Raw genomic sequence first — 24,563 nt, forward strand, 5'->3', positions numbered from 1 at the left:
TCATTGGTTTGCTGACATCCTCCTCCATTTTGTCGTCACATATCTGGACGATATTCTGGTCTTTTCATCAAACAAGGAAGAACATATTCGACATGTCAACATAGTCCTAGATCGCCTACAGTCCAACCTCTTATATTGCAAAGCTGAGAAGTGTGCCTTCCATCAAGATAGCGGCTCAAGACAGTTGGGTCGATCTACTTCCATTAGCGGAATTCGCTTACAACAACTCCATCCACTCTGCATTGAAGACTAGCCCCTTGCACTGTTCATATGGATATCACCCTTCTTTTGTTCCTACGATTCCCTCGTCCTTTACCAGTTGCCTAGGTGTTGATGATCAGATATCAAACATACAGAATGGACATCGGATCGCCCGTTTGTCTCTCCAAGCGGCACAAAAACGAGCCAAATGGTTTGCTGATCGTCATCGCCATGTGATGCCAGAATTAAAGGTGGGGGATTCGGTCTGGCTATCCTCATGGTTCCTACCAAGACATTTAACTCCATCTAAACTATCTCCAAAATTGTTTGGCCCTTTCAAGGTGAGAGAATTATAGGAACTGCCGCTGTTCGTCTGGCATTACCTCTATCATGGTTTGGTATACATCCAGTCTTTCATATCTCTCAGATCAAGATGTCTGTAAATAACCCTTTTCTACGTTCTAACAAGGCACATCATCCCCTGATTATGACAAACACCGGCCCGGAATATGAGGTGGCCAGTATCTGTGATTCCCGTTATTATAGGAGTCGCCTTCAATTTCTGGTAGACTGGAAAGGCTACTCCCCTGCTGAGAGAACATGGGAACCTGCTTCGGGGGTTCATGCCCCTAGACTTATACAGCGATTTTTTCGGCTCCATCCAGGAAAGGTGGGTTCACTCCCTTTGAGGAGGGGGCATACTGTCACGCCGTTACGGCACTTGTCTCTTTGGCAGCGCCGCCGTGTGTGCGGAGTAATACGATCCAAGATGGCCGCGGATGTCCGTACCGTAACTACAGACAACGGTATAGACTCTGCACGCTCCCTAGAGACGCAGATGGCTGCTCAAGTGATCCCATTTAGTGAAGGAAGTACGGCTACCCACTGCGTCGCTACTGCTGATTTCGGCGCTCTGTAAGTTTTGCTGCTAGGTTGCCTTTCGCCTATTTATGTGAATTCTTGCTCCCCTTGACCTCTGCCTATTTACTCTCCTTTCTATTTAGACTCTCCTCTCCTCTCTCGTCTCGGTTTCGTACTGAGCCTCGTTTTTCCCCGGCAAGTCATCCACTCCCAACATCCATTCAGACTGCCCGCACTCTCGACATTCCCATCCAAAGTAAGTTAGCATCCTTCAAAACACCGATTCTCCGCATTACTTTTCCCTATTTGCTTTGGCAGAAAGATAATCTCTTTTTCTCTAAGGGTGGGCTGATATTACTTTTTCTGGACCTCAATTTTGGAAACCGGTGTTCCTGATCACCTTATAGTCCTCAGTATATTCGGCAACTTCCTCCCGTAAGTGCCAGCCTACAACTCCTCCTGAATTTTTCCAGCCTTTTCTTCACTATTGAATACTTACCTGTCTTGTCTCCACCTATAGAGATTCCATCTCCAATACGAGCTGTCTGTTACACCGAAGACCTCCACTTACCTCAAGACCTCTTCCAGACTATCTGTGAGCGACATCGTCCAGGGTTTTCTTCCCCAGAGGGTTTCTCTGGGGGTTTTGCTCCTTCCCACACTGGCATATTATCGTTTCCGGTGAGGGGAGAGTAGAGCTTTCCAGGGGGACTTTTATTTCAGCATTTGCATCCTTCATGGGAAGTCGCTGTCAGCTCAGGTTAGTGATACTTTTGAGATTGAATGTAGTTCTAAAGGTAATTAGATAGTTACCAGAGTTTACAGAAGCTAACAGATAACACATATATCTTGACACAATTTACAAAATGTGGTTCACACCCTCCTCACTCTACATCTTCGGTGTCCTCTTACCCCATGGCTACAACATTCAACAAATTGACTAATTGGAACCACTGGGGGGAGGGGTGGCAGTCATTCATTAGTTCAACTAGCCATGCACAGTAATCCTGACCCTTGCATGCAGCTCCTTCAAATCACTCATATACCAGTTCTAAATCTACTCAATTACAATCCACTCGCCAGAGGAGTGGTGACTACATCCATGATCTCTCCAATAGTCTCACCTCAGTAACTTTCTACTCTAACAACATCCTCCTCGTATACATCAACATTCTTGACTGCCAACCAGCAAAACGCCTATGTGAGAGACTATTCACCCGTACCTACACTATTGATCTTAAACAGATCATACTCTCCCCAGGCGTGTCTAAGGCCACATGCTCGATCATGCCTTCACCACCTCTCTGCTGTTCTCATGCTTAAACCCGTTCTCACTCAAGTAGACCAACCATGCCACAATCGCCCTGCTCATATCACACACAGATCTGCTCTGCAAAGGCCAGGATAAACTTCTTGTGATTGAGCTCCACTCCTTCAAGAATTTCCCACAAGAAACACTACAGGCAACCATCACAACGTTTCCCACCACAGAGAATGCCACAGCCCTACTGGCTACATTCGACTATGTTGACAAATCACTAGTGGATGCCCACATGCCTTTTAAAGTTAGTCACTCCAATGTGAAACTGTCTCCACCATGGTACACACTCAAGTTCTCCACTAACAAATGCTCAATCAGATCCCTTGAAAATTGGTGGTGCAAGGACCGAACCCCAAAGGATCTCTCATCCCTCAAATCCTTGGGCACCCAACACAGACACATGATCACTGAGGCTAAGCCAGCTCACTAAGCCTCCACCACTGAAGCAGCCTCAAACAGAAGCAACACCTTTTTTGAAGTAATCAAGTATTGCGCTAAGCCCACACCTGCCTGGATTCATAAGAGAAATGCAACTGAATCAAAACCTTCTTCATTAACAAAATTGATGAGATCAGAGGTCTAATTGATGCCTCAAAACCAGGCAGAATCCTACGATCCATCCCACCCCGTGGGAACTGTCTTCCTTCGCCTTCCTCTCTCCTAAGTTTCTTTCAGACACACTAGCTTCCCTTAAACCTACCACTTACACTCACAACTTCCTCCTGTGACCCATCATTAAACAACTCACAGGGCCAGTGCTCAGCACACTCCTCTGTATTGTGAATGCCTCCCTCAGCGAAGGTGCATCCCATATGCGCAGAAATGGTCTCATTGACCCCTTTTAAAAAAACTCTCACTTGGCCTAGAGGACTAAATCAACTTCAGACCCACCACGAGCCTCCCATTCATCTGGAATCTTATTGTGAAAGTAGTTACGACCCAACAACTCACAGATATTGACCAGCTTGGCCTCTTCCAGGATTGCCAGTCCAGCTTCCTCCCCAAATGCAGCACTGATACTGCAAAAATCAAGGTGATGTATGGTGCACTGTGAATCACAAACTTAGGGGACGTGTGCTTCCTAGTCCTCTTGGCTGCCTTTGAAACAGTCGACCACCTAACACTCATCTCCCTACCTACACTGCATACACAAAGCCGTACAAATATGGGTTGATTCAGTTCCGTTCCAACCGACTCAGGTGTTGGGTCACAGAAGATTCCATTCAATCTATACATGAAACCACGAGACCTCCTAAATAACCCACCCCAACATAGCCATCCATCAGTATGCTGATGACACTCAGCTGTACCTTAAGGCCAGTGGCCCACAGATATTTGCCCACCTCAGCGAATGCCTGGCTATCATCAAAACATGGATGTTAAATGCCTACCTCAAATTGGACCCTACCAAGCCCGAATGTTGTTGCCACCTTATAGTGTAGATAAAGTGAAGATAACCTATTTGCAATGACTTTTGTCAGGATTCTATTGCTAACAATGGTTAGCTCACTGGACGGCTTTGGGTGTCATTTCCCAATAAAATTGTCTCCCACTGGTCCCTCCGAACTGGACATTTTGGGGAAAATTAGTTAAAGGTTCAAACGTTATTAGGAAAACAAAAGAATCTGCTTTTGACCTAATCCCATTCATTTTCCACTAGAAGAAAAGGTTCTTCCCTTGAACACCCGTAGCATGAAATTCACTGGATGGATTTGCACCAAATAGGAAACAAGTTAAGTCCAAAGCATCAACGATATTCCTTTTTTGATTCAATACAAATCTTCCAGGTGTTTATAATACATTCAATGGGCAAGGGGTTGCCGCAGGTAAACAAAATGTTCAAATATCACCCATGGTGCATTGTAGCAGTGAGGCTTTTCATAAATAAAAAGCCGTAATTTCTTTTTTTGATTCAATGCGAGCAATTACCGAAGGAATCCTGGTGGGAGTCAAAAAAGAAAAGTGCTCAAAACGAGATTTTGAGAGGCAAAGCTGTGGTTGCACATTAGGGTGAAGGTAAAGGTGGGGGTGGGAGGAGGACCACATGTGTAGCTGGAGAGTTTGGTGTTGGCTGTAGAGCATGTTTTGTGGCAGAATATTTGTCTTACTGTGGGAAATGAAAGGGGAGAAGGTGGCATGGGCCAATGGTCAGTGGCTGATGCAATTTACTCTTGTTAATGTGACAGTGACAGCTCCCATGGCGGATGGAATCTGATCATTTAATAGTGAGAGGTATAGGGACCTCGCTTATAGGGCCAGCCCACTGCCATGGCTATGGCCTTTTAGCCTAATTGGGGCAACAGGGACACTGGACATGACCAAAGTCCATGACCACTGGACATAGCCAAAGACCATGACCAGTGCATACATGCCAACCCGCCCGATTCTCCTGCTTTTTCAATTAAAACAGTGCTGTATTCACTTTTTTCCTGCCTAAAATAATTATAAGCTTAATGCAATCCTATGGCAACATTAATATCTCCCGCTTTCTGTTTCAGAATCTCACTACCAGATCCCGCTGACTGTTGGCATATATGCCAGTGGTGCTTGGCTCTGTTCCCTAATTGTTGCAATGTGAACAGTGGACATGTCCGAATACTATGGTCAAGACTGAAGCCCATGGACAGTGGCCCACAGTCTTTTTGCCTAATCGTTGCAATGTAGGCAGTGACGAAAGCCGTAGCCACTGGTCATGGTTGAAGGCCATGGTTTGCGAGATTTGGTTAGTTACTAGGCAGGGTGATATGGTCCTCGGCTGCAGGCATGGGCCATGGCCAGTTGACCTCCGACTTTTTAAATCATTGGTGCAACATAGACACGAGCCATGACTCAAGGACATGCCCATTGGGCGCGGAAGAAGATATAGCAGAACAAACCACTTGAAATTCTGTGAAAAAACGTAATTCAAGACAGTTTTAAGGTGATACGATTCATCTGAACAAAATCCACAGAATACAGTGGGTTAGGAAGTGACAACCTTCTTAACTCTGAGTCCCCCCCCCGTTTCTCAGCAGTCCATGAACACATACATGAGATCACACAGAGATACACAATGAGATCAAAAATGATATATTGGGGGCATCTACGGTGTGGCCAGACTCTGAGTTCAGATGTCCGTGTCATGTCCCCGGTCACACACCGCTTGTCATGAACTACAGAACACGTCCCTTTTGGACTTCCTGGTCCTTGTCACAACGGGGCGTGCACTCCATAATACTCCCAACATGGTCGTCCAGCGTGAAACCCCTTTCTCGCTCCAAGCGCTGGACGTAACATATTCTATAAATAGACCACGCCTTCCGCGGCTCCGCGCGCCTCAATGCTATTGCAAAGTACCGATCCGACGTGTGTCCCGTAGCTCACGGTATTGTTTCCTTGTACCTGTCTATCTACCCGTTCCTTGCCCCTTCCTTTCCTCCTATTTCCTGGACTTGTGTGCTAGTTGCACCTTTCCTAGTTCCTCAGATTCCTGGATCCGCGTCCTCGAAACTGAACGCACTCTGGAGTCGGAAGGGACTCGGGCAGCCTTGTTCAAAACAGGTCCGTCCGCAAGAAGGCAGCGACCAAGGACTCCAGCAAAGAACGGACCCAGGTGAGAAGGGGGGAACTCCTTGACAGTTTCAGACGCCACCCGACCGAACTCGATAGCGACATGGAAGCCGCCGTTCAGGACCTGATGCGTCGCATGCAAGAACTATCAACCGAGGTCCAAAATCTAAAGACGGAAAACGCCGCACTCAAACAATTGGTCCTATCCCGGGATTAGGCCACAAAAGAAAGCGTCTTGTTGGGCGGCATTGTTGACAAATACGATGTGTCTGCAAAAACCCTTTGTGGATTCCTGGATTCATGTTTGGTCCACTTTACATTTAAGCCTTATTACTTTTCGACTCCCAGGGCTAAGGTGGGTTTCATAATTTCCCACCTTTCCGGGAATGCCTTAACCTGGGCTACACCCCTCGTTTACTCCGGCAATGCCCTCCTTGATGACTATGATGGGTTCATACAGGCCCTTAAAAACATGTTTGATCGCCCTGAGCAGGTCTATACTGCACAGGAACATCTGTTAGACTTTCAGCAGGGTTCCCAGGATATGCTCACTTATGTGACCCGATTCAAACAATTGGCCAAGGAAGCTGATTGGTCCTCTGAGGCGAGTTTCAACCTGTTCAGGAGAGGACTGAATGATGAGATTAAGGATGAGTTGGCCAGAGTGGCTCGACCAAACTAATTCCAGGCACTAATGGACCTTGCCATGCAAATAGACTTCCGTATCCAGGAAAGAAAGGCTGAAAAGAAGAAATCCAGGGGAAATTCTTCCAAGGTGTCCTTTGAGAGCACCGTCAGAACGAACACAAGCCCAGGCTCAGCCACAGAACCAGAACCCATGCAGATAGGAGCCTTCCGTGGTCCCACATCCCCGCAAGAAAGGATGAGAAGGATTCATACAGGGTTGTGTATGTATTGTGCTTCGGACAAACATTTGGTTAGGGAATGTCCTCTAGCCCCCCATCGGCGTTCGGGAAACGCCAGCTCCCGACCCTAGATGGAGCAGAGCTTCGGGAGAGAGATGTTTGCTCCACATCAATTCCATCCTTGAACTCTCCTGGACAAAACAAATTGGTCATACTTCAGGCATTTCTAGCACCCTCCAAGAGCAAGACCTATCCCATTTTGGCCTTGGTAGACTGCGGAGCTATGGGGATCTTCATTGATCATGATTGGGTTGCTAGTCACCAGATTCCGTACGAGACACAAAGTACCTTGCAGCCTGTGGAAGCCATTGACGGAAGACCCCTTCCTTCAGGTCCCATAAGCCTGCAGCCCAAGAAGATCCAGCTCTCAATAAATCATCATCAAGAGCTGATTAGGTTCGACATCATTAGGTCAGCCCACTACCCCATGGTATTGGGTATGCCCTGGTTGCAAAAACACAATCCATATATCAACTGGACAGCAGGATCACTATTCATAGGCTCAGAGTTTTGTAGGTCTCACTGTCTATTCCTGGAACCTTCATTAACACCCCCTAAAGAACCGCATAAAGACCAAGAAACACCACTCATGGTTTCCAATATCATACAAGTCCCTGAGGCCTACCAAGGTTAGGCTGATGTGTTTTCGACTGCCATAGTCCAGGCCTTACCCCCACACAGGCCTGAAGACTGCGCAATAGAAACAGAACCCTCAGCAGTGATTCCTTTCGGCAGTATGTTCATCCTTTCTGAACCCGAGAAAAAGGCCCTCAAAGAATACCTGGATACCAACCTTGAAAATGGCACCATAAGACCTTCAAAATCTCCAGCAGGTGCTTCGTTATTCTTTGTTCCCAAAAAGGATACCCAGGAACTCAGACCCTGCCTCGACTATCGTGGCCTAAATCAATGCACCCTCAAAGACCGATACCCACTACCCTTGATTTCGGATATCCTGGAAGCCGTAAGAGGCGCGGTAATATTCACCAAGTTGGATCTCCGGGGTGCCTATCATTTGAACCATATCCGGGAAGGAGACGAGTGGAAAACCGCCTTTAGAACACCCTTTGGCCATTACGAATACCTGGTCATGCCCTTTGGACTAGCTAATGCCCCAGCAGTTTTCCAAAGTTTTATGGATAGGGTGTTCTCTGACATGTTGTTCCTCTTCGTCATTGTATATCTGGATGACATATTGATCTTTTCCAAGGACCCTCAAAAGCATGAAGAACACGTTAAGGCAGTACTACAAAGACTCCGTGAACACCAACTCTTAGCCAAACCCGAAAAATGCTTGTTTCACGTTACCTCTGTTCACTACCTAGGATTTATCCTTAACCCAGACGGAATTGGTATGGACCCTTCAAAGGTAAAGGCTATTCTGGCATGTCCTACTCCCACGTCCGTGAAACAAGTTCAATCCTTCCTGGAGCTTGCCAATTTCTACCAAAAGTTCATATCCACCTTTTCCGAGATTGTTCAACCGATCGTTGCTCTCTTAAAGAAGGACACCCCTTTTATATGGTCCACACTGCAAGACACAGCGTTCCAGCATTTGAAGACCGAGTTTACACAAGCTCCTATCTTAGCCCAACCCGACATAAGCCGACCATTTCTAGTAGAAACGGATGCCTCTAATTACGCCATAGGAGCAGTGTTGAAACAGAAATTAGAAGATAAGCTGGAACACCCCATTGCTTATCTTTCACAAACCTTGACTCCGAGTGAAACACACTACTCCGTCCTGGAAAAGGAATTGTTAGCCATCCGCCAAGCCTTCAATGAATGGTGGCATCTACTTCTGGGAGCTAGACATCCAGTCCGAGTCCGTACAGTCCATCGGAATCTTCAGATTCTACAGTCATTGGAATGTAGAAATAGTCGTCAGGCGCGTTGGGCCTACTTTTTTGCCCAGTACCAGTGCCACATCACTCATGTTCCCGGATTACATAACCTGATTGCTGACGCCTTGCCTCAACGTCCTGACCACGTAACCACTGAAGATAAGGCATATCCTAAGATGTTTTCCCCCACGATCGTCGTAGCTCAAGCAGTCAACCTCCTGGAAGAAATCCGAGCGAAAACCCAATCCTCTGAGTTATGGAAGGATATGTCAAGGAAAAATCAATGGAATCTAAGAGCCAAGGAAGGATATTCATTCAAGGACAATGCACTGCTCATTCCTACACAGAAATTACAACAGAAAATAATAAACCTCTGTCATGACACACTTCACTCCGGGCATCGTGGCATCACCAATACCCTCCGTCTTATACAGAGACAGTTCTGGTGGCCTAAGATGAAGACTGACGTACAGCGGTACGTCCAAGCTTGCGTTGTCTGTGCTCAAAATAAGCATGATAACAAGAGACCGGCGGGTCTTCTACTGCAACCAACGCTGCCATCTAGGCCATGGGAATTCATTGCTACAGACTTCATTGTGGAACTACCACCGTCTCGAGGATACACTACTATCATGGTTACCATAGACTTGTTCACTCATATGGCTCATTTTACGCCCCTCAGTAAACTACCATCCTCCTCCGAACTAGCTGGAATCTTTCTGGAACACATATTCCGCCTGCATGGACTTCCTTCCAAGAGCATATCTGATAGAGGACCTCAATACGTCTCACAATTCTGGAAACATCTCTGTCAAATTCTGGGAATTCAACGTGCCCTCTCTTCAGGGTATCACCCCCAAACCAACGGAGCCACAGAACGTGCGAATCAGACCCTGGAACAGTACCTTTGATGTTTCGCCACCAAGGTCCAGGATGACTGGTCACTCCTGATACCCGTTGCTGAATTCGCCTACAACAACTCCGAACATTCAGCGCTCAAAACCAGTCCTTTTTATTGTAGTTAAGGGTTCCATCCATCGGTTTTACCCTCTGTTCTTCCTCATTCTACACCGGTACCTACTGTTGACTCCTGGATCGAAACCCTCGTCAACATACACCAGGAGGCCAAGGAATACTTAGAGAAGGCCAGAACACAGACCAAGAGATATGCGGATTCCAAAAGAAGACCAGGCCCCTCTTATGCAGTCGGTGACCAAGTATGGTTGTCATCAAAATTACTACCCCGACATCTACGACCAAACAAATTGGCTCCCCGGTACTATGGTCCATTTCCCATCAAGGAAATTATTAATCCTGTCTCATACCGGATCAAACTACCAGACTCCTGGAAGAAAATTCATCCAGTTTTCATACCTCCTTATTGAAACCCTACATTCCATCCTCCCGGAAATCCTGTAGTCCTCCTCCTCTGCTGGTCGACAACCAACTGGAATATGAGGTATCCCGGATTTGCGATTCCAGGTATAAACGGGGCCAGCTTCAATACCTGGTTGAATGAAAAGGATACCCTCCTAGTGAAAGAACCTGGGAACCTATTTCTAATATCAAGGCCCCTCGCTTGCTCAGAAGATTTCACCTCATACACCCGGGCAAACCTGGAGGAAAGGATCTTCGGAGGAGGCATGCTGTCATGAACTACAGAACACGTCCCTTTTGGACTTCCTGGTCCTTGTCACAACGGGGCGTGCACTCCATAATACTCCTGACATGGCCGTCCAGCGTGAAACCCCTTTCTCGCTCCACGTGCTGGACTTAACGTATTCTATTAATAGACTGCCTTCCGCGGCTACGCGCGTCTCAATGCTATTGCAAAGTAGCGATCCGACGTGTGTCCCGTAGTTTGCGGTATTGTTTCCTTGTACCTGTCTATCTACCTGTTCCTTGTCCCTTCCTTTCCTCCTATTTCCTGGACTCGTGTGCTAGTTGCACCTTTCCTAGTTCCTCGGATTCCTGGATCTGCGTCCCGGGAACTGAACGCACTCTGGAGTCGGAAGAGACTCGGGCAGCCTTGTTCAAACCAGGTCCGTCCGCAAGAAGGCAGCGACCAAGGACTCCAGCAAAGAACGGACCCCGGTGAGAAGAGGGGAACTCCTTGACACTGCTCTGCCAACAGTCTTTCCCCACATTCCCACATGTCTTCATGTAACTCCCGATGGCGGTTGGGCTACAGCTAATGGCGGCACAGCAAACTCAAGAGAAACTCATGTCCGGTACGAACTCCTTACCTTCAGTGGCGGTTACCATGGCGATTGTCCACGCCACCTCATGGTCATTGGCTTAGTCTGGGGCCTCGCTGTGTTAAGCGCACATGATCAGGAAGTAACGTGCTCGAATGGGTACGCGAGACGAGGAGCACGCATCACGTGATCGGAGCGTAACTCACGTGACGCGCTCAGATGACCATTCCTGCCTTCAAAGGAATCGAGCGAACGCTCGCACATCGCTTCACAGCTGCTTACGGGAAGTTTCGTTGAGCGTTTACCTTGTTTCTGCTTCCTGGAATACTTGATCACGGACTGTTTCACGGACCCGCTCTTGCTTCTCCTTGGTACCTCTGCTTTGTCGATCACTTCCGGAAAAAACAACAAACTTGGCTTTCACCTGGACTTGCTTTGGATCATCCCTTTTTGTTGACGTTACCAGCTGGCTTCAGACCACGGACTGTATCTTGGACTGATAACGGATTTCCCCATCATAGTATTTTTCTCACGTTTCCTGGTTGAAATCAGATGTTAATCTCCATCAAGAGTGCCACCATATCTCCATCTGCTGCCTGCCGCCGTCAACCATTGTAGAACCCTGCCCAGTACTACACCCAGGGTATCTGACCGCTGGCATTGGGGTAAGATTAAGTGTGATTTGTCCTTTTCAACCATTCACTGTCTTGCCTTCCTTTCCCTAACCTCGTCGCTTGCCTTACAGTGGTCAGGGAATTTTCTTCCGGCGTTCCTGGTTCCAGGCTGACAGTACTCCACACCTGTGGCCTCAAAGACTGCACGGGCAGTTATAATACTATTCTTGCCCGTGTGGTACTTGGGGATGGAGGATTCATCATCTACACGACCATCAAGTCTTAACAGACTGTGAAGCCAACTGGTCATCCAGATGATGGAAGCCTCTGCCGGGCACCCCCGTGGCTGCTCTAATTTAAGCCGTCACAGCCCTAAGAACAGACATTGAGACAGCCACAACCGCCATCCACCACCGTCTGGGCTCCTTGCAGAGCGCCCGCCATCCATTGCCGGCGGATGCCGAGTTTGGAGATAACATGCCCCCGAACCCAGGTCCCTCCACGCCTCCCACACCTCCGGTCCCAGTGGTTTTGCCTACCCCGTTCCCTCTAGCAGTCCCGGAAAGGTATCAGGGCGATCCCAGGGGGTACCAGACTTTTCTCAACCAATGCAAGCTCCATTTTCTCTGCTGACCCCAGGCTTTTCATGATTCCACCACCAAGGCGGCCTTTCTGCTATCACACCTGACAGGTATAGCTGCTCGCTGGGCAAATCCCTTGCTGGAGAATGATCATCCTGGTGAGCGAAATGTCTATAAAGTCTTTGACACGAGGCACAAAGCACAGTCCCGAGACCTAGAGCTACTAGACCTCACCCAGGGCAAACAAACACTAATAGAATACATTACACGGTTTAACCAGTTATCCGCAGAAACAGCTTGGCCCGAAAATAAAAAATCTGTAGTGTTCTATAGGGGTTTGTGTAGTGCTATGAAGGATGCCCTCTCAATTGTGCCGTCCCTCCCGGCATCCTTTTCCGAATTTGGTTGATCTAGCACTCCAAGTGGATGCTCGGAGAACCTTTCTGTCAGCCAGTCCCCCAGTACGGCCGAACCTTCCAGTGAACCCATGCAAATCGGTGGGATACGCAGCCCCATTACCCATGCTGACCGAGAACGCAGGAGAACCGATAATGCCTGTTTTTACAGCGGCCTCAATGGGCATTTTGTCAAGGAATGTCCTCGTCGCCCAAAGAACAGGCACTCAGGTTTTCAGGAAGCTCGCCCTTGATAACGGGGGACAAGGCAAGCTTATTGCAAAACACCTCCGAGGCTATCCCTGTGTTCGGTCCTATAAAACCGGTCGTGGTTCATGCCCTATTGTATCTTACCAGAGAACATTCCCATTCAGTACACATAGTCATTGACTCAGGGGCGACCGGTTGTTTCATAGACATCACATTGGCCAAAAAAAACTGAACTTACCACTAGTATCAAAGAAACACCCTGAGCCTGTACAGGCTGTTGATGGTTCCTCCCTGGTTTCTGGTCCAATCAAGCAGCAGACAGCCCCTATGCAAACGATCATCCAAGATACCCATAAAGAAACATTATCTTTTGACCTAATTTCCACACCACAGTTTGGGATCATACTCGGCATTCCTTGGTTGAGGAAACATAACCCTCTCATTAATTGGGGTACAGGCCAGGTTCTGTTCGAGTCCGATGTTTGTCAACACTTCTGCCTGGTAGAGTCTGGGGGCGTATCCAACCCTGCAAGAGCCCTTGGGGCGGTGGCTTCATTAACGATCAATGAAGTTGGGTCATCTGAGACATCACATACGGTAGGGGCAGCCCTAACTGGTATACCCTCGGAGTATCATGATTTCCAAACAGTTTTCGACAAGGCATCGGCTGAGGGTCTGCCACCCCATAGACCTTACGACTGTCCTATCGATTTGGTTCCCAGGGCCTCGATACCTATGGGTTGTATCTATTCCTTGTCACCGTCTGAAGAAATAGCTCTGAGGGAATACATCCAACAAGCCCTGCTTTTAGGCCACATCAGACCCTCCTCCTCGCCTGCAGCAAGCCCCATTTTTTTTTTCCGAAGAAGGAGGGGGATCTCCGCCCTTGCGTGGATTACAGGCAGTTGAACTCTTTTACCATAAAGAACCAATATCCGATTCCCCTCATTTCTACCCTTCTAGACACACTAACCCATACTTCCATCTACACAAAACTAGACCTCCGGGGGGCCTACAATCTGATTCGTATGCGCAAGGGGGATGAGTGGAAGACAGCGTTCTGTACCCGCCAAGGTCTATTCGAATACACTGTCATGCCCTTTGGCTTATGCAACGCCCCGGCCACATTTCAAAGGTTCATTAACGATGTGTTTAGTGACATTCTAGATATCTATGTCGTGATATACTTGGATGACATACTTGTCTTCTCCCCTACACTCGAAGAACACATTGTCCACATCCGAGAAGTGCTATCCCGACTCCAAAAGAACGCATTGTTTGCAAAACCTGAAAAGTGTCTGTTTCATACGAAGGAGGTCGATTTCTTGGGGTTTCACATCTCTCCTGGGGGTTTGGCAATGAACCAGTCTAAAATCTGTGCAATCACGGACTGGCCGGTCCCGGAAACCCTGAAGCAACTTCAATCATTCTTAGGGTTTGCGAACTTCTATCGGCGCTTTATCGACGATTTCTCTTCCGTCGTTGCCCCTCTGACAGCACTGACCAGACCACTGGTATCTTTTCATTGGTCCACTGAACACCAAGTTGCCTTCGAGTCTCTTAAAACCTCATTCACTACAGCCCCAGTTTTACAACACCCAGATCCGGAGCTCCCCTTCATTGTAGAAGCAGATGCGTCCTCGTTTGCATTGGGTGCGGTTCTCTCCCAACCTTGCCCGACTACTGGTCACCTGCACCCAGTGGCGTACCATTCAAGGAAGTTCACGTCAACTGAAACGCATTATACGGTCACAGAAAAAGAGCTCCTGGCTATCAAGGATGCGTTTCAGGTCTGGAGGCACCATCTCCTGGGGGCTAAACCCCAGACAGTCGTTTACACTGATCACAAGAATCTGCAAGACCTGGCGTTGCTAAAATGCGTCAACAGCCGACAGGTGCGTTGGCACCTGTTCTTTGCAGTATACGATTTTGTGGTTAAACACAGACCAGGGTTGTTCACGGTAAAGCAGATGCATTGTCCTGTTCACCCGGGGGGGTTTCTCTTCCATCCTTTCCAGACATCTTGTTGGAACCGGGCACGTGATTTGTGCCTGTTCTCCCTCGCTAGCCATGTTACAAGCCATTCGTCAATGGATCGTGCAACATCCCCATGCATTGTCCGAATGTGACCCGGTATTTCAGGATGGGCTACCATTCATACAGGGAAAATTCCTCTTGCCCACAACTGACACACGCATCCAAGCACTAGAGTGGTCCCACAACGCCATTATCAATGGTCGCCCGGGACAACGACGCACATTGGATCTGCTCAAACGTTGGTGTTGGTGGCCGTCGATGAGACGCGATGTGGAGGATTATGTTAACACCTGCTCGGTGTGCGCGCAGTGTAAGTCAAGCAGGGGACGCACGCTCGGACTGCTACAACCCCTACCGATACCCCCGAGGCCCTGGCACATGGTCTCAATGGACCTAATCACTGACCTACCTCGTACGGAGGGGTTCGATACAATCTGGGTTGTGGTAGATTCCTACACCAAGATGGCCCGTTTTGTACCTTGCAAGGGAATCCCTTCTGCTCCGTCCCTCGCCCGGTTGTTTTTTAGGTCTGTTTTCTGTCTGTTTGGTCTGCCTCAGGTCATCGTGTCAGACCGTGGTTCTCAATTCACGTCCCGTTTTTGGAAGGCCCTCAATAAACTACTGGGCATTGATGCCCGCTTCTCTTTGGCCTATCATCCTGAAAGCAACGGACAGACATAGAGGGTGAATCAGGTGTTAGAACAATACCTCCGTTGTTTATCCCTGCAGTTCCAGTACACTTGGATTGATTCCCTTCACCTTGCGGAATTCGCTTACAATAATGCACTACATTCCTCCACTGGTTTTTCCCCGTTTTATTCCCTCTATGGCCAACATCCACACACTCTTCCCTTTCCTGACTTCACGCCCACCAATACCCCTGCCGTTAATGACTGTGCCCGCAATCTCACCACGATTCATGCCCAGACCCTCGTCCATCTCCGGGAAGCACATTCATCCATGAAAACAGCTGCTGACAAAAAGCGGGTAGATGCCCCGGTTTACTACGTGGGTGATCGGGTTTGGTTGTCCTCTCAGCACCTGCACATCCCTTATTGCCGGAAGTTACTCCCGTGCTTAGTTGGCCCCTACCGGGTGTCCAGGGTTATAAATCCAGTCTCTTATCAACTCGACGTCCCCTCTACCTAGCGGTTGCACCCGGTGTTCCACACCTCTTTACTCAAGCCATGCCCTGATCCCACCCGCATTGTCTCACCTCCCGCTCCTATCTCTGTGGTTACCCCAGATGAGTTCGAGGTCAGTGCCATTCTGGGTTCCCGTCTGTTTCGGGGGCGTTTGCAGTATCTAGTGGACTGGGTGGGTTACAGTCCTGAGGACCGGTCATGGGTTCCCTCCTCCGATGTCCGCTCTGCCAACAGTCTTTCCCCACATTCCCACATGTCTTCATGTAACTCCCGGCGGCGGTTGGGCTACAGCTATTGGCGGCACAGCAAATTCAAGAGAAACTCATGTCCGATACGAACTCCTTACCTTCAGTTGCGGTTACCATGGCGATTGTCCACGCCACGTCATGGTCATCGGCTTAGTCTGGGGCCTTGCTGCGTTAAGCGACACGTGATCAGGAAGTAACGTGCTCGAATGGGTACGCGAGACGCGGAGCACGCATCACGTGATCAGAGCGTAACTCACGTGACGCGCTCACATGACCATTCCTGCCTTCAAAAGAATCGAGTGAACGCTCACACATCGCTTCACAGCTGCTTACGGCAAGTTTCGTTGAGCGTTTACCTTGTTTCTGCTTCCTGGAATCCTTGATCACTGACTGTTTCACGGACCCGCCCTTGCTTCTCCTTGGTACCTCTGCTTTGTCGATCACTTCCGCAAAAAACAACGAACTTGGCTTTCACCTGGACTTGCTTTGGATCATCCCTTGTTGTTGACGTTACCAGCTGGCTTCCGACCACGGAATGTATCGTGGACTGATTATGGATTTCCCCATCACAGTACTTTGCTCACGTTTCTTGGCTGAAATCAGGTGTTAATCTCCATCAAGAGTGCCACCATATCTCCATCTGCTGCCTGCCGCCGTCGACCATTGTAGAACCCTTCCCAGTACTACACCCAGGGTATCTGACCACTGGCATTGGGGTAAGATTAAGTGTGATTTGTCCCTTTCAACCATTCACTGTCTTGCCTTCCTTTCCCTAACCTCGTTGCTTGCCTTAGTCATGGTTTTTTTTTTCGGCGTTCATGGTTCCAGGCTGACGGTACTCCACACCTGTGGCCTCAAAGACTGCACGGGCAGTTATAATACTATTCTTGCCCGTGTGGTACTTGGGGATGGAGGATTCATCATCTACACGACCATCAAGTCTTAACAGTCCGTTATTTCCCACCCCCGCTGAATGTCTTGGGTTTTGTTGTGATGAATTGGATTATCTTAACGCTGTCTTCACACATTTTTTTCACTGAATATATAGTTAAGATCAAACCAATTTGTATTGACTTTTCCCAAATTTCTGTTGCTAAAACCTTTTGTCTTGCTCAACGAATCTGGCTCAAATTTCCAGCGATAAATGTCTTGCACGAGCCTCTCCAAACTTCAATGATATGATATGATATGATATGATATGATATGATATATGATATGATATGATATGATATGATATGGTATTTGTAACGCGCCTATACACATGTGTTTCAAGGCGCGACGAGGCAGGGAGGGGGGGACAAGGGGAGACAGACAACGATCTTACTAGGCCAGGTGTCATTCAGATCGTGCAAGTGCAGGGGTGGGGGAGGGGGGAAAAGTGCAAGGGGAAGGGGAGGGGGGGAAGTGCAGTACAAGGTAAGTGGCGTAACGTAATAAATAAATAAATAGGGCCAGCTGGTGGCAAGTGTGAGGTAAGTGCAGAACAAGTGCTGGGGGAGGGGGGGGGGCTGTAGGGATACAGAGACAGTCCCGCAGTGCAAAGGGGTTCCAGGGCATCAGTGCAAGTGGAGAGTGGCAGGGCCCAGGGCCGAGGCCGTTTAGAGTGGTCCAGTTGCAGGATCAGTGCAGTTTCAGTGAGGAATTAAATTAGCTGTTCAGCAGGGGAGAGGGAGAGAGAAAGCAGAAGCAAAGAGGAAGGTTTTGAGGTGCTTCCGGAACCGGAGATGGTTCTCCTCAAGTTTCAGGGAGGCAGGAAGGCTGTTCCAGAGGGAGGCCCCTGCCGCGGAGAGAGATCTACCCCCAGCTCGTTGCTTCGAGAAGCGGCTAACCCTGAGGGAATTGGAGGCGGATGAGCGAAGGGCTCGGGAAGGAAGATATTTGGGAAGAGAGAGTTGAAGGTATTTAGGTCCCAGGCCCCAGAAGGCCTTGTGGACAATGCAGAGGGTTTTGAACTTTATCCTCGCAGCCACTGGGAGCCAGTGTAGAGATTTCAGTCCTGGAGAGATATGGTCCCTGGGCTTGAGGCCAAGGACAAGTCTCGCAGTTCTGTTCTGGATGAGTTGCAGAGGGCGGAGAGTGGAGGCAGGCAGATTAAGATAGAGGCTGTTACAGTAGTCCAGCTTCGAGAGAACCAGGGCTCGGGAGACAGTGAGCTTCTGGGGGAAGGAGAGCAAGGGAAGAATACCTCTGAGGAGGTGCAGCTGGTAGTGTGACCTCTAGGCGACGTCAGAAATATGAGGAGAGAAGGAGAGTGTGGAGTCGAAGATGACCCCAAGATTAAGATAGAGGCTGTTACAGTAGTCCAGCTTCGAGAGAACCAGGGCTCGGGAGACAGTGTCTCCAATCATTGAAAAAATGCTGTTTGGGGGCTACTCCCAAACCGCTTCCCTATAGGGAAAAACATGCATCATTTGAATACGTGCCCTCTGAAACCTGCTGGGTGGATTGGCACCAAATAAGTTGGGCACAAAGTCGTGCAGATATTCCTTTTATGGTTTGGTGTAAATCCAGCAGTAGTTTTATTTAAATTTGACATAGAAAGTGGCTCCCCTAGACATAAAACGCAATATATTTATGTATTTAATTCATTTGTAAAACGCAAAACACTGGCCCAGAGGCATGGAGGCGCTAAAACAAGACAAGACACACAAGCGAAAACAGAAAGCAGAAAAAAAATTGTTCATGAAGAGAATATCCCCCCATTATGTACTGCGGCAATTGAGGGTTTCTAGAAATTAAAGTTTGCCATCTTTTTTCATCATTGAGGGCCATTCTCCTGCTAAATGTTTGGTACATTTGTGGTAATTTTACTGTAAATTCAGAAGAGACCAAACTCTTTTCAAAAACGTATGCTGAAACACCTTGTGGGTCATTTTGCAAGAAATGTTAAATGAATGCTGGGGAACACCAACATTTGTACTTATGTGCTATTGGGTCCCCTGCTTGCATTTTTAAACATTTACAAAACAAAGTTTGAAAGTGAAGAGTGAAACCAAGCGAAATCGCCTTTACTCTTCATTTGTACTCTCAGTTTTGTAAGAAATGTAAATGCTGCTGCAAATGGTGCTTTGCAGAAGGCATCCACAAGGGATTCCCATGGACCAGACATACTCTTTATCTGCTACTTGAAACATGCTGTTTCCACACGATTGCTGCCCTAGAGTTCAGATGAAAATCTATTTCGTTGACTTTTCTGAAAATTCTATTATGAATAACTTTCAACTCGCTGGACAGATTGGGCTGAAATGTTCCTAAAAATGTGCCTGGCATGCCCCTACACCCCAAACTGGAAATTGTGTGGAACATTTGTTAAACGGTTCAAAAGTTATTAAGCATTGGAAAAAATAGCTGTTTTTGACCTACTCCCATTCAAAGCTGCATCTTTTGAATATGATAGAGCAGAGATCTGTCCCTATCAGGTGGGAGTGTGGACCCTCTCAGCCTCGGGTGGGAGGCCTACCAGGGTTAATGCTAGAGCCAGTCCTCCCCCAAAGGTCGGATTGGGATTGGTGAGGGCCCCAGTTCCTAGACCTTTCCCTTGTGCCTCGTTGTTTGACAGCAGTACCACTGTCTATCACCCCATGCCTCTACAGCACTGTTCTGGCCAATGTTTTTCTCTTTGGCTTGCGGGGCCTTTAACCGCAACAGCAGCAATGAACTAATCAGTGAGTGCTTGAAGAGAAACCAAGATGAACACACAAGAAACCAAGCAGCAGCAAGGACAAAGAACACCGCTACACGGCCCACTCCAGAGGAAACAATTCAGTGAGCCTGAGCACGGATCACTCCTACCAAATCCACCCCCAATGAGAGAATCCATGCTGGCAGAACATCAGCGCAATCCAGGATGCAGAACATCCAGCAAGAATTTTGCTAACATGGACTCTTGCTATCATGGACAATGTGCTTATCAGCAGGGGGCCGCAGGTGGACATCTTCACCAATATGGCATGCTCAAACTGCTGGATGACCCTCAAATGAACAGTGCCATTCATTTTGCGGGCCCACATCGCTGGAGACCGCTAACACCTCCCTGGGGGTATTAACTGAAATCGGTTGGTCTGAGGAACCAGTTGAGGGAGCGAGCCAATGGAGAGGGTAAAGGGGGAGAAACAGAGGACAGGACGGTATGGGTTATTCAAGTGAGGCCAGGGGAGGAGCAGGAGGACCAAGAGGGCAGCTGAAGTAAGGACAGAGCAGAGGAACACAGAGGAGATAAACTGAAGGAGTGTGCAAGGTAAGGTATTGGTTGGTGGGATAGAGTGGTACTGAATTTTGAGTGTGCATGAAAGGTGTGTGCGTGGTCTTAGTAATGTGAGAGTAGAGTGTGAAAGGAGAGTTATTGAGGGAGAAGGTGTGGGTGGAATAAGAGAAGTGTGGAGAGGGGAGTAGTAAGTAAAAACCCCTCAACTGTCTTCGAGAGTTGGTGTACACTTAAGGCCATCTGTGATCGCATGCACTGTAAAAACCGCTGGACACATTTAGACCAAATAAGAAGTTGACTTTCATTCAAGCTAATTATATGTAGCACATTGTGGTCTATTATTGCCCACATTCTATGTTCTGTATGTTTTACAATTAATGTTTATGTGGTATATTGAGTTTTTCACTATTTTACCACATCTGAAATCTATTTGTTAAGTGTTGCAAAATGTGCTCTAAGATAAACTATTTTTGTATAAAAGAATTTTGAAAAATAAATTATACTCCAAGTTAATGCAGACTGTCCACACTCCTGAATTTTAGGTTGCCTAAAAAATATAGACATTGCATATTGAAATTATTCATAGATTAATGTTTTGACAAAAGTCCACCAGGAACACTTTTCCCTTTGTTTAGTGTGGCCACAAAGTGAGGCATAGATTCCTTTTTTTTGGTTTGGCATAAATCCGCTCACTAGTTTTTGAAAATGTTATGGAGAAGGGTGTCCCACCAGACCAAAACATTTTAATATACCTCCAATGGGGGGATCTGGTTATTTTCTAGTGAGGGGTGTGTGGGCCACAACTGTTCTTTTATCAGCGATGGCCATGGAAGAAATAGCACAACAAAAGCCTTCAAATTCAGCGAAAAAAAGTTAGAAAACCCTCGCTAAAACAGCCTGAAGATGATTCAATTAATCGCAATAAAATCCATGAAATTCAGCGGATGTGGCAAGTGATGACAATCTTAATTCGTAGTCACCTCTTATCTGATTCCTTTGGGGAGGTGGGTGCCTGTAGACTGAGGCCTTCTCCACCTCTCCTGGTGCACTCCCAGCAGGCTAGGACAGTGTGCCTGCCTACTGTGAGTCACCTGCGGGAAGATGACGCTTGCAGGGATCTCTGCATTGGATTTCCCTTCCATGGTTCATGTGCCAGGTTTTGTCCTAAGTGATTAGCCCCTCTAATGAAAAGAAATCAGGGATTAGTGTCTGCCAGCTGGGCTACTCAGATTGCCTTCTAATGGTGTCTTGTGAATGCATACAGCCTCTTCTATAATGTGTGTCACCTTTTAATAATCCTAGACTGCTGTGGCCTTAACGTCAGCACACAGGTTGGGGATTATTATCCCTTTTTTTCTGTATATTCAAGGCCAATGTTGACTTCACACCAGCCCTCAGTACCACAGCACAATTAATCCTAAAATTCTCCCTCTGATCCATAATCCAAAGGATATGCATATCCTACCAGGTACCTGGTTGCCAATGTCCTCTGGGTGGTGGATGCTGTCTTCTGGAGTTGCATAACGATTTTTCAAGCAAGTAAGATTACAGCAAGCCAGAATACCAAGCAATGTGTGGGCGTGGACGCGACCTTTATGGAGTTCAAATCAAAGATGGACACTAAGGTCTCATGTTAACAGGAGATACACAAGATTTATAGGAATTTACAAGTCTTGTGAAATTTAGCCTTTTTGTTCTAAAACCGGCTATGTAGATATTTGAAAGATCAAGGGTCAGCCTTTTTGGCCCTTGTAAACAACCTTATAGATAAACAGCTACTCTTCTATTGAGTAGTTCACAACCCTTGCATGCGATTTTTCTAGTAAGCTTCTTCAGACATGCACCGATCTAGTCCACGGTTTTGGTGTATGGTGGTCATGACACCCATGTTGCTTAACCCATGACCACTTACATCTGGTCACAGAAGGGATCAACAGTGAGAATAAAATGACACCATGAGTGACGTTTATGAGTGTGACTCTGAGTTCAGCTACTCATCACTTCCCAGATCTGCTGAATGTCATGGGATTTGTTGCTGTGACACACACACACACCCTTTAGAAATATGAACACGATATAATACTGTGCCTGCATTGTCACAGAATTTTGCCTTAAATCTTGACACAGGATCAAATTGCCTGGCAATAGCCAGCCATCAAAGTTTCTGAGTTGGCCACAACCAACAAAAGTACTAAGAGACACAGAAATAGATAATTGGAGCCAAGTTTCCATGTTGCAAGGCCATTGCATTCTAAACCCAAGCACATTACATATGTCTGCCAGAGGTTGTATTTCATAGGTCACTGTCCCAGAGGGTGTCTTTCATAGGTTAGTGTCTCGGTATGAGGCAAGTGCAGGGAGCTTTGTAGGTTTCTACTCATAGTCCTAGCACTTTCACCATCCCTCTGAGCATGCTCAGTTAATGTATAAACCAATAATCACAACTTTGCAATTCTACAGCAGCTATAATTCACTAGATGCAGCCCAAAGTGCCACCATTACCCTTTCAACTCCCAATTGTGCCTTTTCACATAAGCGCACAGCATCTCTCATCACACACTGCTGTGTGCTGTACTTGTGTCATGTGCACTGCCACCAGCCACTGATGTATCTTCAACAAGGGTAACTGCGGCTGCAAGCATGAGTTCTCTCCCAAAAGTCAAAAGGCTCTGCCAATTTAGATAAGGATAAATAGCTCAAGACAACCATCTGCTCTTCGCTCTAGTCATCAAAACTTGTCAGGACACAAATACCTTTCATGGATGGCAATGTTTGCCCGCTTCCAAATCAAGCTCAATTGCATTGAAGCTCTAAATTTGAAGTTGAAATCTCCCTGGCAGCTCACCTCTACATCTCTATCCATTTGCAGTGTGTTATGGCTCCTGGTATGACCATGTGAAAGATTGGAATGCAAAGGCTGAGCACCACAACATCCTGTGTCTATTCTACGAGGACATGAAAGAGGTGAGGAGAATAGAAATACTAGACCAGATGGCTACATAGGACTGTAAAACCATGATTACAGTCCATTTTGCAAATTAACTTATTTTGGGAGTTGTAGACTTGGTTTAAAATGAATGGAACCAATTTGACTACACCTACCACCATAGAATGGTTTCTACAAGGGAAGCCCAAGACTGGAATCCAGTATCCACATGATACAAAGGAATATGGGTACCAGACACAATGAAAATCATCCTATGTTTCACTCAGTGAAAGACCCTTCTTGATACCACACAGCACAAAAGGTCTTGTTACACCATCTGAAGATTAACTCTGTCCAGTTGCTTTTTCCATCTGCAGGATCCAATGCGTGAAATACAAAAGGTCCAGCAATTCCTGGGGAAAGACCTGGAGGAGGAGGCTCTGGAGAAAATTGCACAGCACACATCTTTCCAGGCAATGAAGCAGAATCCCATGACCAACTATAGAACAGTCTCAGCAAGAAGGATGGACCACAACATCTCACCTTTTATGAGGAAAGGTAATGGGCCAATCAAAGAGTCTATAGTGTAGAGGATGTAAGAGGATATTGGGTGAGAAATAAAGGACGTGTATGACCTTGCATGTCTGTTTCCCTGAAGTTGACACTGGATGCAGCCCTAGAGGAAGAGAAAACATGGAACTAGATTTCTTTGTCCCTGGAATGAACTCTGGGTCTGTCCTTTGTTGGGGAATAACTGGTGGTGAGATTAATTGCCTCTGAATTTAATCCTGGAACAGCAGCAAAAGCCAACTGCAATTCTGTGCCACTCACATGGACTCTTGGTGCAGCCCATGGAGGGAAAATAAGCAAACATGGATTTGAGGCCTGTGTCTCCTGGAATCAAAAACCATGTGCTGCCCCTGGAAGGCATGACAATAACAATTCTCTAGCTCCTGAAAGAATCAAACTTATCCAAAGTTAGCCTTGAGTTAGTGTTACAATTTGAAGTACAGGTCCATCCCCACACCACCTCGTAGGTACAAGGAGGCCCAGTGCACAATCGCAAAGCCAGGATGTGGTGCCTCTCACTTCGATATTGTCCTTGAAAGAATAATCATTGTAAAAACAAACAGGGGATTTCTTGAGTACTTACATAAGTGACCTTGGAATCAATGGGAGATGTTTTTTCTGTGCCCTTCAGTTTACACCCCAGCTACCACCAAGCCCTGTTGTGGACCAATAGTTAAGGCAAAGCGCAAAGCGAGATTCAGACAATGTCTCAGCTTGAGCAGCTATTTCAAAT

General features: G+C 47.2%; 1 protein-coding gene across 1 annotated transcript in view; it reads left to right on the plus strand.

Moving 5' to 3' along the window:
* The window catches only part of LOC138581032 (sulfotransferase 1 family member D1-like), a 217,741-nt gene that overhangs the window by 168,889 nt on the left and 24,289 nt on the right, over positions 1–24,563 (plus strand). The window contains exons 6-7 of the mRNA XM_069652056.1: positions 23,204–23,298; positions 23,638–23,818. Coding sequence (XP_069508157.1) covers positions 23,204–23,298; positions 23,638–23,818 — 276 coding nt within the window. The remainder of the gene's footprint in view (positions 1–23,203; positions 23,299–23,637; positions 23,819–24,563) is intronic.

This window comes from Ambystoma mexicanum, chromosome 3p (assembly GCF_040938575.1).
Source record: "Ambystoma mexicanum isolate Mex_15411 chromosome 3p, UKY_AmexF1_1, whole genome shotgun sequence".
Taxonomy (NCBI): Eukaryota; Metazoa; Chordata; class Amphibia; order Caudata; family Ambystomatidae; genus Ambystoma; species Ambystoma mexicanum.